The sequence below is a fragment of the Lutra lutra genome, chromosome 15, assembly GCF_902655055.1.
Source record: "Lutra lutra chromosome 15, mLutLut1.2, whole genome shotgun sequence".
NCBI classification, from domain to species: Eukaryota; Metazoa; Chordata; class Mammalia; order Carnivora; family Mustelidae; genus Lutra; species Lutra lutra.
The window spans coordinates 27,454,263-27,467,111 of record NC_062292.1 but is presented as its reverse complement, the minus strand read 5'-3'; the positions used below and the strand labels follow the sequence as shown (position 1 = coordinate 27,467,111).

Genomic DNA, 12,849 nt, shown 5'->3' with positions numbered 1-12,849 from the left:
GTTTGCCCCTAGGGGTTGCCAGCGGGGAGTAAGGCATTCTGGGAAGTAGTTTCTTTACCTTCCACAACAGGTGTCTTTGTCAGTGCGCCTTATTCAGGTATCAGGGTAGAAGCACTGAGTCACCGCAGCAAAGAAAAACATGAAAGCAAGAGGAATTGCTTTCTCATCTAGAAAATGGTGCTGCAAGGTAAACCTGAAACCTTCTGGTGCTAGTGAGTGCATGAAGAGGGTCACAGTATCTTTTACAGTACTTCTGCAAAGATAAAAAGGACTTTAAAAGGTAGGAACTACCTGGATGCTTTATGAAACCTTGTCTCTTGATTACCGTTTAAGTTTTACCTGGTTAGTCAGCGTTTAGATAAATATACTGGGAAACTTTTTCACAAAAATAAAGCATAAGAGACAAAGCTGCATTGTAGCAAAAAATGAAGTAAAAATGCTTTACTGGCTCCCACGAGGGTAAAGCCCAGTTTCAAGCTGTTTTAATCTTGAAGATTTATTGAAAGTATTGCATTTCTGTTAAAATAAGCCTATTAGACTTGCTTCTGTTTCCTAGCCATCAGGTGTTTTTCTTCTTTGGCGCGCGCGTGCATGTGTGTGTGTGTGTGTGTGTGTGTGTGTGTGTGTGTGTGTTTAATCTAGAGTGCTGTAGCAATTGCAAAATTCCCCTAATCATATTTAAATGGAACAAGGTGCTATTTAAGTAATCATGTTAACCTAGGTAAAGATACTTTAGGGAAAATAAGGGAAAATAGACACCATGAATCTCCTTCTAAGTTTTGTCTTTTGAAAAGCAACACAATTAAACAACATAACAATGCTATTTGTAATTAGGGCTAAAAATTCCAAACAGTTACCTGTATTTGATTATAGACAAACATTGCCAAATTGATTTCTGATTCTAACAAATGCTATTCCTCATGGTACTGCAGTGTCATAATCTATAAAAAGCAGAGAAGATAATAGCTTAATTGGAAATTTTGGAAAAACAACTTTTGGAGGAGCTTCATTTGTTCTCCCCTTTTTTATTTGCTTAATACTTTTCCCGTGGAATTAGCAGACATTATATTTCCTGGTAATTTAGGCAATCTTGTAATGATGATTATGGGCAGCCTTAAAATTTTTCATAGTGCATATTGAGATTCATATATGGTCTCCCAACTGTGAAACACTTCTGGTGGCTAAGACAGCACCAGTTCATGACTATCTGCTAAAATGGGTAATTAAAAGAAACCTCTAAGTTTAAAAAAAAAAAAAAAAGAGGAGAACTTGTATCTATGGGAGAAAAACCATAAAGTTAGAAGTGAGACCTTTGTGTTGCTTTCTGAATAACAACAGAAAACAAAGTTCCCAAAACCAAGAATTTTATTTAAAATATTTGTGTGTTTTTTAGTGGGAGAAGGGAAATGATAATTATTGCAGTCCCTGTTTCATTTTTATATTTTGGCACCTTTTTTGTTTTAACAGAAATAATCAGAGGTGAAAAAGAATCTCTTTTTTTTTCATACTTCAGGAAATAATTCTTAACCGCACCAAGAATTCTAGAAATTCTGAAAAACTAAAGGTTGCCATCTATTTATTTTCTATGAATGTGAAAAAATAAGGCATGAGAAAATCCACTTCTCCTCCAAGAAGAAGAATCTTGACATAAATGATACTGAAGAAAGAAGACAAACTTTAAAAGTTTCTAATTACCAAGAACATAACGTAAATCAGTTTGGGGGCCTTTTGTTTTCAAGTTTTATTTGGTTTTGCTTTAGGATATTTCCAGTTAGAAAACTTCTCTTTATTTCTCTTTTTGAAGCTGAAAGAAGATTTCCCCAAACCGAACTTTCCAGCTGCTGTGTTAAGAATGCAGAAGGTGTTTATACTGTATACTTCCTCCACAGATAAGAGACCTGCTTTAGTTTTCTACTGGAGGTGAATTACCAAATGAGCCTGGGATAGCAGCTGCTTTTCTTTTTTTTTTTTCCCCCCTTTTCTTTTTTCCCTTCTGGATTTTTGATACCCTGCCCTCTCAAATTCAGGTGGGTGTGGGCATTGGCACTGAGCTGCGGCAGGATTTTTCCTTGGATAGTCTGGTCTGGAGCTGGGGCAGCGCTGGTGCTGTGGAAAGGCCAGCTGGCAAGATGATGGAAGAAATCTCCATCATGGTAGCCTATGACGCCCATGTTTTCAGCCAGCTGCACGATGAAGACTTCCTCACTACTCTGGTGGCCGTCAGCAAGCCCAGGTCTATGGTAGGTGGTGTGAGCACACTCCTCTGGGGCTGGTTTTTTTTTTCCTTTTCTAACATGATAGCTGTGTTCCTATAGCAACTGAGAAAAACTTCCTGGGAATTAAAATAGAAGTATTGCGTTTGGCTTTGTGTTCAGGCTACAGAAAGGTCTGCAGGTTTTTAATGATTTATTTACATCACTAAACACTGTGACATGTTTAATAGTGCATTTTAAAGTGCTTTAGGGGTAAAACTTAGGTTACTACTTTCATATGTAGTGAGGGTCAGAGGAGTTTTAGAGCGGCAAATACCACTTTGTCCTGTGTGTTCGCCTTGCATGTGTGTCCATGATTATCAGGTGAAGCTTACCTACATTTAAACACAAACAATTCAGTCTTCTTGAAGTGGAACTTTTGTACCAGTGGGCTAGAACACCAGCATGGAGAACTGAACTATCTAGAAGTCAGATAACTTTCAAAATGTTTACGTTATTACTAAGAACTATTATGAAATTAACTTCTAATACAGTTACTGTTTGGATTTAATATTTGGAAATTTTTTTTTCACTGTTCTCCAAGGGTCTTGGTATGCATGTCCTTGCATAACAGAAAAATGAAGTTCTTGCAAAAGTTTGTTTCTTCTCTGTGGATGTCATCCTTATAATGGCTATCGAGTTTAAGATAGCAGTGATCCATACTTTGTAAACTAACTTTCCCAACCATTGCCATAGTAGCCTCTTACTCATTATATTTGATAGTACTCATCACAAGCAGTAGAATGAAAGACTGTATTGTAACAGTTATCTTGCTAATATGAAACCCTGATTCTCTATTTTAAGGCATAGGAACCTTAACAGCATAACCTGGCAATTTCTTCAAACAATAACTTGCAATGAACAATATAAAGGGGATCTCATAAATTGATTTTAAAAGACTTAAGGGTTATAGTAAGTAGATGCAGCCTAAATTTTTTTTAAAGGTTTTTTATGTATTTATTTGACAAAGAGAGAGCGAGAGAGAGGGAACACAAACAGGGGGAGTGGGAGAGGAAGAATCAGGCTTCCTGCGAAGCAAGGAGCCCGATACGGGGCTCGATCCCAGCTCCCTGGGATCATGACCTGAGCCAAAGGCAGACACTTAATGACTGAGCCACCCAGGCACCCCATAGATGCAGTCTTTTGCCATTGTTTAGATGCTGAATTGAACAAACTATAAAAAACCTCTGTAATTGACCGCTAGTTAGATATTTAATGATACTAAGAGGATTATTCATTTTTCTGCAATAAACATAATTATGTTTAAAATGGTTTAGAGATACATATTAAGATAATTATGGACGAAATGTCTGCAAAGATTCAGAAACATTTACGATTCAGTAGAGGGTTGGTGATGTGGATGAAGCTAGATGACTATGTGTTGGTAATTGTTGAAAGTGGGAGTTGACTATATAGGGATTCATTTTACTCTGCTTTTTTAGGTTATTTTTTTTAGGTAGGCCCCATTTCCAATGTGTGTCTTGAACTCATGACCCTGAGATCAAGAGTTGAATATCCCATTGACTAAGCCAGCCAGGTGACCCTGTAGATGTCTCTATAGATGCAGTTGAAGAGTCAGCTGAACCAAAGAAAATAGCAAAAGCCAAATAAATACAACACAATATACATCTATAAGTGTTCATTAATACAGAAACATCTAGCCTTTTGCATTCTTGTCCTATTTAATATGTATAACTTACATTGTTTTCAGTTTTATAATTATATATATTATGTGGATATTACTGCTGATCCTTAGTTAAACCACAATATTTTACCAAATCAGGAGAGTTAGTCCACCAGTAGTTGTGGATAATCTTTTAAACTTCATTTTAGCCATGAGTTTCACTATTCTGCCATGAAAACTTACCCAGAGAATTCAGAACTTTATTTCATTCCTTTTTGGTGGTCCTGTCAGGATCCTCCTTCAGGTGTCTGAGCTGAGTCCTCAAATGCTTGTAGGAATTTTCCATGACAAAGGAGAGGAAACAAAAACAGATACAAAGTGGCACACTGAAGAGGACATGGGAGACTAAGGCAGGAGGCAGTGACCTGACCAGGTACTAGGGAGCATCTCAGCAAGTGTAGGATATTGTGTACTGTGCATGTGTAGTCATGTGCGGGGGACAGGAGACACAGAGAGGAAATGAACCAACGAATTAATATCGGTGTGCTTACCAGGAAACACTTCATTTGTAGATCATATGAATATCCAGTATGTTGATGTATGCTGTGCCTTGATACAACTTTAGCTCCCCCAAAGCACACTTCTGCTCCTAACCCTAGAGCATATCTGCCATTAAACTTGGTCACTAGCATGGAAAGTCTCAGAGGTATGATAAAGACACAAAATATTGGTCTTAATACTACATGTTTAAATAATGTGGATGTTGGGGTGTTGAATCTGATTGTACAACTTTCTGGAGATACATGGTTTTCGTTACCAGATGTGAAATTTTTAAAGACTTGACTGGTATAGCCTTTCGAAGGTGATTATTTGGTTTCGGTTCATGTGGAAAAGTCATACTAAAATTGTGCAAAGATGAAATATATATCATTTACTTTTTATTTCATGTTAGGTTTTTTTTTTTTCCTTATCTGAGATGAACCCTTTAAATTGTGTGAAAAAGATACATACTCAGATTTTCTATAGTAAGAAATAAATTACTTCTCAATCTGATTTATTACCGCACTGTGAAGCAAATTACATTCTTGCTAACATATGAAATCCTTTGGGTTTAGGTCGATTATTACAAAGGGTATTTGGAAGGTTTCTTAGTACAGGATTAATTAAATATCTTTCTGTAATTGGACTTTGTTTCATAATGGAAGGTATCTTGATTCCTCAAATGGTAAAAATCCCATTAAGAACAGTGGATGGTGTGGACACTGAATCTTTTCTTGTTTATAAGTAGCCCTGTGGCTTTCTGACATTTTTGATGGAGACTCATGGTACAAAAACACACCTACACTTTAAAAAATATGGCAATATCCTGTTGATCCTTTGAATAATAATGCAAGAAAATCACAAATCCCTTTATACAGGTCCCTTTAGAGAATCATGGCAAGAAAAAGGGATAAGGAAGACAAGCATAACTCCTCTTGTCTCAGGTCTCTCTCGCTTTCTCATTCATTCTCTCTCTCCCCCCGTCATTGAACACAGGATTCCAGCTTTCCTTTAACAGATTACTTTTTCTTTGGTTGTTCTCTGGCTCAATTAACCTTCTTGCATTTTAAGACAAGTTGTACCCTCCCCCATTCTCTCTCCAAGAACGGGTATCTTTACATCTGACCTGAGGTGCTCACACAAGGAGTGATAAACAGCCAAGGGGGGCAGTCTCTGAAGTTGCCTCCTTCACGGCCTTCTGTGGCAGAGAGGAATGGCCGGCATTCTTCTCTACCTCCTCCACCATCTCTAGTAATTTCCAGAGCTGGCTAGTGTAAATACAGAGAAAAGATCACACCTGTTATATTTATTATGCATTCCAAAGGAAGCTTTGAATATGTATTTAAATTTAAAATGTATGATTTAAACAGCTAACAAGCCTAATAACCAATGCATACTAACTGTCAAGCTGGAATATTTTAGGTTAAATGTTAATTTGCATCCTGCTGAATTGTTTTGATTTTTTAATCTATATAGTGGTTATGAAGGGAACTTTGCGTTCTGATGTCTCTTAGGGCAGTATGTAATGTTACAGACGTTTTTGGGTTACTGCAGTGTGCTGGTATAAATAGAATATCTCTTCCTCCAAAGACCTCACAGACAAGTAAAAGAGAGAAGCAAAATAAATATTTATGGCAGTGAAAATTGGCTTTGGTAGGGTAGAACAAAGTGAAGAATGATTACCACGGGTGGAAGAGTGTGGAAGAAGGCTTCAGAAGGGCGTGGGGGCACTTAAGTCTGACTTTGGAGGCTGACCAGGTGCTTGCCAACCAGTGGAAGAGGGTAGGACCTTTCTGAGCAAGGGGAACAGCTTGTGCAAAGGCCGAGAGGTTAACTGCTTTGGGAGCTTTTTAAGTTACTGTGTCCTGTTCAAGTTTAGATCTGCTACTTACTTGTAAATTACCTAAATTCTTTACCTTTCACTTTCCTCATCTCAAAATGAGGGACTTAGTAGTACTGGTCGTATCGGATTGCTGTACGGATTGAATGAGAGCATTTGTACAGTATTTAGCACAGTGAATGCCCGTACTGTCTCCCTTCTAACAAGGAAAGGGCTGTTCAAACTGGAGAAGGCTTAAAGGAAGGAGTGGGTTGAGTAGATAAGGCACCACAGTGATGTGGAAGGAGGAGGGTGGACAAAAGGAGAACATGGGCTCATTGGGTTACCCTGCTGAATTACTTTGATTAGGGAATCACTATCAGGATATCAGTCCTGTGAGAAACTTGAAGCCTTCTGCCATGGAGATGGTACAGAGGGTCTTGGGTTTGAGCCTCAGGAAGGTGGGAAGGTAATACAGAACGAACAGGAGGGATTTAGGTGGAGCAGACCACCTGCTGAGTAGGTACAGTGATTATGGTAGCAATAATCTGAAGTAATCGACTGATGGGAGCTGCATGGCCCATAGAAAACTTTTTAAAAGGCGTTATATCAATGCAGGTGAAAAGTTGACAAGTGTCTAGACTTAGACACTTGACAATGGCAATGTGATAAATTAGTCCACACATGTTGGTTAGTTCTTGGCAGTACTTACATATAATACTACTACTTAGGAAGAAGCAGCAGCTGATTTGCATGAGAAGAGTATATTATAGAAGTAAGTTGACAGTTACTGTGAACTTCGTACTTTATATAATTGGAAAGATTGTTGCACCAACTTGAATGGGGAAGTTGGTATCAAGAATGTAATGGAGGGCGCCTGGGTGGCTCAGTGGGTTAAGCCGCTGCCTTCGGCTCAGGTCATGATCTCAGGGTCCTGGGATCGAGCCCCGCATCGGGCTCTCTGCTCAGCGTGGAGCCTGCTTCCCTTCCTCTCTTTCTGCCTGCCTTTCTGTCTACTTGTAATCTCTGTCTGTCAAATAAATAAATAAAATCTTAAAAAAAAAAAAAAAGAATGTAATGGAGGGGTGCCTGGGTGGCTCAGTCCTCTGGGTGTTGGGCTATCCATTTCAGCTCGGGTCGTGATCTCGGGGTCGTGGGATCAAGCCCTGCTGTACTGGGCTCTGTGCTTAGCAGGGAGTCTGCATGAGATTCTCTCCCTCTCCCTTCCTCCCTGTTGTCTCTTTCTCAAAATTAAAATAAATACATCTTTAACAAAAAATGTGTGTTGGAGAAGAGACGGCCTGGCTTTACTAGTTTCCACATCTAGAAATTCTAGGTCACCTGTCACCGTAAGGGACTTGGTGTTCAGTGTTGAACACTGTCCATTAACAAAAGCTGTTTACCCATGTTAACACGTATCTAGGCTCTATTGCCACTAGATATTTGTTCTTCACTGATAGATACCAAAATAGCAGCCCTGGCCTGCAAAGGAAGGGAGCTCTTTCAGGGAGCTACGCATTATCTGTTCTATCAGTGGATGAGGGTAAGCTGAAATTACTGCCTCCTTACTGGGTTGGCACACTCATGTAATCTAGCATGCCAGATTAGAAAGAAAGAAAAAATTCAGAGCAATTCCTTGTGCCAGAGATGGGTAAAACAATGAAATCAATAGTTACTTCTAAATCTTCCCTGGATATACATTTCAAATATTGATACGAATAAAACCTAAGACCCATTGATTTGTCCATATTTTTTAAAAAATGTTATTAGCCGAACATTTTTTATTCTTTTTTTTTTTTTTTTTTTTTTTTATTTTTTTTTATTTGTTTATTTTGAGAGACAGAGAGACAGAGTGAGAGAGAGCATGAGAGGGGAGGTCAGAGGGAGAAGCAGACTCCCCATGGAGCTGGGAGCCTGATGTGGGACTCGATCCCAGGGCTCTGGGATCATGACCTGAGCCGAAGGCAGTTGCTTAACCAACTGAGCCACCCAGGCGCCCAAACATTTTTTATTCTTAATTCCCATTTACCATGTACACGTTCTGGTGCTATTCCATCAATTTCAGTTCAGTATCAGGAGCCAAATCTTCCCTCATTTGGTTGATCAGTTCTGATAATGAGTTAAGGTTCTTAACAATTGCAAGTAATAAATCTTGAGGTATCTTAAACAAGAAAGGGGACTTACCATACAGATACCAGGGTGGGTCCCTTTAAACTCAAGGGCAGAAGTTCAGCCAGGCAGCAGGGCTGGCACGGGACTGATGCTGGCCAGCATTCTCCCTGTCTCTTGCCATCTCATTAACTTCTCTCTTGGCCTCTCCTTTATTTATTTCTCTCTACCCAAGTTTTCTTCTTCTTCATTCCCAAGGAATATAGCTGCCATACAGCATCCAGATTTACTGTTCTGTCATTTGCAGAGAGTTAAGCTGCTACCCTAAATCACAACTCCAGAATCCTCAGGGACAATCTGGCCGAGGCGTGTCAGGTGACGTGACATCATGTAGAGCCTGTGGGCACAGGCTCGGGAGCCCATCTGTCTGGGTCAGATCCCACCTCACCTCTAACCAGCTCGCTGGCTTTTGGCAGATTACTTGACCTCTCTGAGCTTCATTCTTCTCATCTGGAAAATTGAAAACGTATTAGAAGCACCTTCTAGGATTTTGTGAGAATCAGATCAGTCAATGCAAGTAAAGTACTTGAGCTTACCTCGCACACGGTAAGAGGCATGTGTGCATTACTTGGTATTACTCCAAACTGATTACTCTTCATGAAAGTCTTGAAATAAAAGGAGATGAACTTTTAGCAGACTTTATAAAAAAAAAATTCATTATCTAGAAATTATCTAGGTGGTTTTGCTAATAAATATGAAATCATTGAATTAGTTCTCTAAAATAATTAGAACTTCTCTGCATTTAATCCCATGTAAGATTTGAGAAGTAATCTTTCTGTGCTTGATCCTGGGGGTGGTGTTGATTTGTAAGTCAATTCAAACTATTTGGGGGGAGATGTTATAGAAACGGTTGACATAAAACATACAACATATTAAATTTTTTTATTTCTGTTTTTAAATCCTAACTTATCCACAGTGGTTGAAAAAAATCTTATTCTGGGTTTTAATTTGTTTTAGCATCCATGTTTGTATTCAGTTTAATAATCGAAAATTTTCATTGGTCTGCTCCTATGTGCTATGCTATATTTTTAAGCCCTGGGAGTGAGGTGTGAACATGAAAGACGTATCAATTGTGAGTCTTATACTATTTTGGGGAAAAGTCAGGCAGAAATATTAGCTAATGATATTACTTATCACCTAGTGAGAAGTATTATACAAAGACTTAAAATGGAGTGATATCATCAAAAGGGTTTAATTGGAGGCTTTATTTTGGGTAGTCACTGGGGGCCTCTGTGGTGTCATTTGAGATCTGAGTAACATCCGTGGGAATGTCAGAGAAAAGCTCAGGCAGAGAAAAGCTCTGAGAGAAAGGCCCCAAAGTGGTTGGTACATTAGCAAAACAGAAGGGTCAGTGTGGGATCACAGTGTGGAATGAGCACCAGGGGCAGACAGTGGTAACAAACGTGGTCGGGGAAGAAGTTGGGAACCAGGTTAGGATGGAGGACCTTATAAGTCAGAAGGAGTTCGGGTTTTATTCCTCATAGGATGGAGGACCTTATAAGTCAGAAGGAGTTCGGGTTTTATTCCTCATTTGATGTCCTTGTGTTTTAAAAATCTAATGGATCAGGTTTTAGACTTGGTTAACAGAAATCTAAATTGATGATTAAATTATTGGAGAAGCCAGTATTATATCAAAAACTCACCGCAGTGCTCAAACTCAATATGAAATGAAATTGTAACATTCAAACTCAATGCCAGGACTACAAGCTGGCTTATAAATGGGATTTGCAACAGAACAAAGCAAAAATAACACAGGAGCCCTGATCATTGCAATACCCACAATAGGATTTCTGGCAGACTGAGATATTGAAGAAGCCCACTTAACCTGATACAGTCAGGAGTGTAATTAGTTAATAGAAAAAAATTGGCTCAGGGGATGAGGCATAAAAAAGAAAAAAAGTACATATTAACCTAAACATTTATTTTAACGTAAAACATCGTATATATTCATTATCAGTCTTGTTATAGGAACCTTAATGCCCTTTTTTAGACTAGGAATTCTGAAATACACAATACTTCTACAGATTGAGGGGCGCCTGCGTGGCTCAGTGGGTTAAAGCCTCTACCTTCAGCTCAGGTCATGATCCCAGGGTCCTAGGATCATGCCCCGTATCAGGCTCCCTGCTCAGTGGGGAGCCTGCTTCTCCCTCTCTGTCTGTTTGTGCTCTTGTCTCTCTCTGTCAAATAAATAAATGAAATCTTTAAATAAAGAAAGGAAGGAAGGAGGGCGGGAGGGAGGGAGGGAAAGGAAAGAAAGGAAGAAAGAAATTCTCAGAAGGGTCAGTGGAAACATTAGATTCCTCTTAAAGGTCTGGTCTCAGAGCTCACGTACTTTTTTTTTTTTTTTTTTAAGATTTTATTTATTTGACAGAGAGAGATCACAAGTAGACAGAGAGGCAGGCAGAGAGAGAGAGAGAGAGAGGGAAGCAGGCTCCCCACTGAGCAGAGAGCCCGATGCGGGCCTCGATCCCAGGACCCTGAGATCATGACCTGAGCCGAAGGCAGCGGCTTAACCACTGAGCCAGCCAGGTGCCCAGAGCTCACGTACTTTGATAGCTGTCCATGTTCCATTGGCCAAAGCAGATCAGAGAGTCACTTTCAACATGGTGGGACAGAAAAGGATATACCACCATGGACGTTGGAGGAGGGGGTAGTGACTATTTCCTGAACAGTCATCTACCATATATCTAATAATTGACCTTTCATGTGGTCATCATGGTTAGGTAGCTATCTAAAATATGTAAATACTGTTTTTCATAGCGTACTTTTATATTCACACAAACTGTATATCCACAGATTTGTTATCAGAAAATGACATATGCCCAAAAATACTATAAAACCTGACTGTAAATTCAAACTTACCACTCTATTATTCCTTTTCATTTTACTTGGAACTTTGAAGTGAATTGGCACTCTTCTTTCCCATCTCTCCAGAAGTAATTAAAAACAGAAAACTCTTCTCCAAGTGTGCCTAGTGGTTCAGTTGGTTGGTGTTTACCTTCGGCTCAGGTCATGATCCTGTCGTCCCAGGATTGAGGCCCACATCAGGTTTCCCTGCTTGTTGGAGAGTCTGCTTCTCCCTCTGCCCCTCACCCCGCTTGTGTTCTCTCTCTCTCTCTCTCTCACATAAATAAAGTTTTTAAAAATAATAATAATAATAGAAAAGAAAGAAAAAAATCTCTCCTATTCAGTGATGTTCTATGGTATGCCAACTTTGTTATTCCAGTCTGAACCATCTTTATAACCCAGGGATTTTTAAGAATCTTGGGGTTATGGGGGCACCTGGGTGGCTCACTGGGTTAAGCCTCTGCCTTCGGCTCAGGTCATGATTCTAGGGTCCTGGGATCGAGGCCTCATCAGACTCTCTGGTCAGCAAGGAGCCTGCTTCCCCCTCTTTCTTTGTTTGCCTCTCTGCCTACTTGTGATCTCCGTCTGTCAAAGAAATAAAAAAATTAAATTAAAAAAAAAAGAGTCTTGGGGTTATGGACTCTTGACAGTCTTAAGTTCATGGGCCTCTTATCAGAAAACTGTTTTAAAATGCATAAAATAAAATTATACAGGAAACCAGTGATATTGAAACATAGTCATCAAAATAGAGAAAAATCACATTTAATAAATTTAGGTATAATTGACATATAAACATCAGCTTCAGATGTATAATATGATTTGACATATGTATGTAAATTGCAGGATGATCACAATAAGTCTACATTTAAAAATTAACATTTTTAACATTCAGCACCACACGTATTGCAGTTTTTTTCCTTGCGATGAGAATTTTTTTTTTTTTTTTTTTTTTGCCAGCATCACTTCTTTGTTTTTTTTAAATGAAGGATGAAATTTGGTTTCATTCAGAGATTCATAGACCTCATGCAGATGATTAAAACCATTCTTCTCTTTCTGGGTTAACCATCTCCTAATGTCAAGTAATGTCCACAAGGTCTTTAGATCTGTTTGAAATTGTCCTTTGAGGAGATCCACCAGACCACTACGTCACAAAGCCTTGACCACACTCACTACTGTATCTCAGTAGATATCATCGTCATCAAAGAAATGTACAAAATCCTTTAAAAAGTCTGCATGGGCTGCCTTTTCATTGGCTGCCAAGTTCATCAGAGGCCAGGGCTGCCTTCTGTCTCCTCCAGGTCCACGTAGGGCCCGACACCCTTGGAACATGTCTTGTCCACCTCCAGCTTCCTCTCCCCTGTGGTGCTTCCGGCATTCCTGGTCCTGGGATGAGAAATTTAAGATCTGCTCTCAGCAACTGTCAAATGTACAGTAGAGTATTATTTTCTGTTGACGTGTAGTTGATGTATAATGTTTTATTAATTTCAGGTGTACAACATAGTGATTTCATGTTATATGCATTACAAAGTGATTACAGTGATAAACCTAGCTACCATCTGTCATCATACAAAGTTGTTAGAATACTAACTATATTCCTT

General features: G+C 39.2%; 1 protein-coding gene across 6 annotated transcripts in view; it reads left to right on the top strand.

Moving 5' to 3' along the window:
* The window catches only part of RABGAP1L (RAB GTPase activating protein 1 like), a 763,170-nt gene that overhangs the window by 658,606 nt on the left and 91,715 nt on the right, over positions 1 to 12,849 (top strand). The window contains exons 1-2 of one of the 6 annotated variants that reach the window (XM_047704258.1): positions 100 to 280; positions 1,468 to 2,240. The exons of 4 other annotated variants lie outside the window; for them this stretch is intronic. In XM_047704258.1, coding sequence (XP_047560214.1) covers positions 2,130 to 2,240 — 111 coding nt within the window. In that variant the 5' untranslated portion in view covers positions 100 to 280; positions 1,468 to 2,129. Of the gene's footprint in view, positions 1 to 99; positions 281 to 1,467; positions 2,241 to 12,849 lie in introns of those variants that run through there. One more of the 6 variants, XM_047704255.1, reaches the window with a different exon arrangement.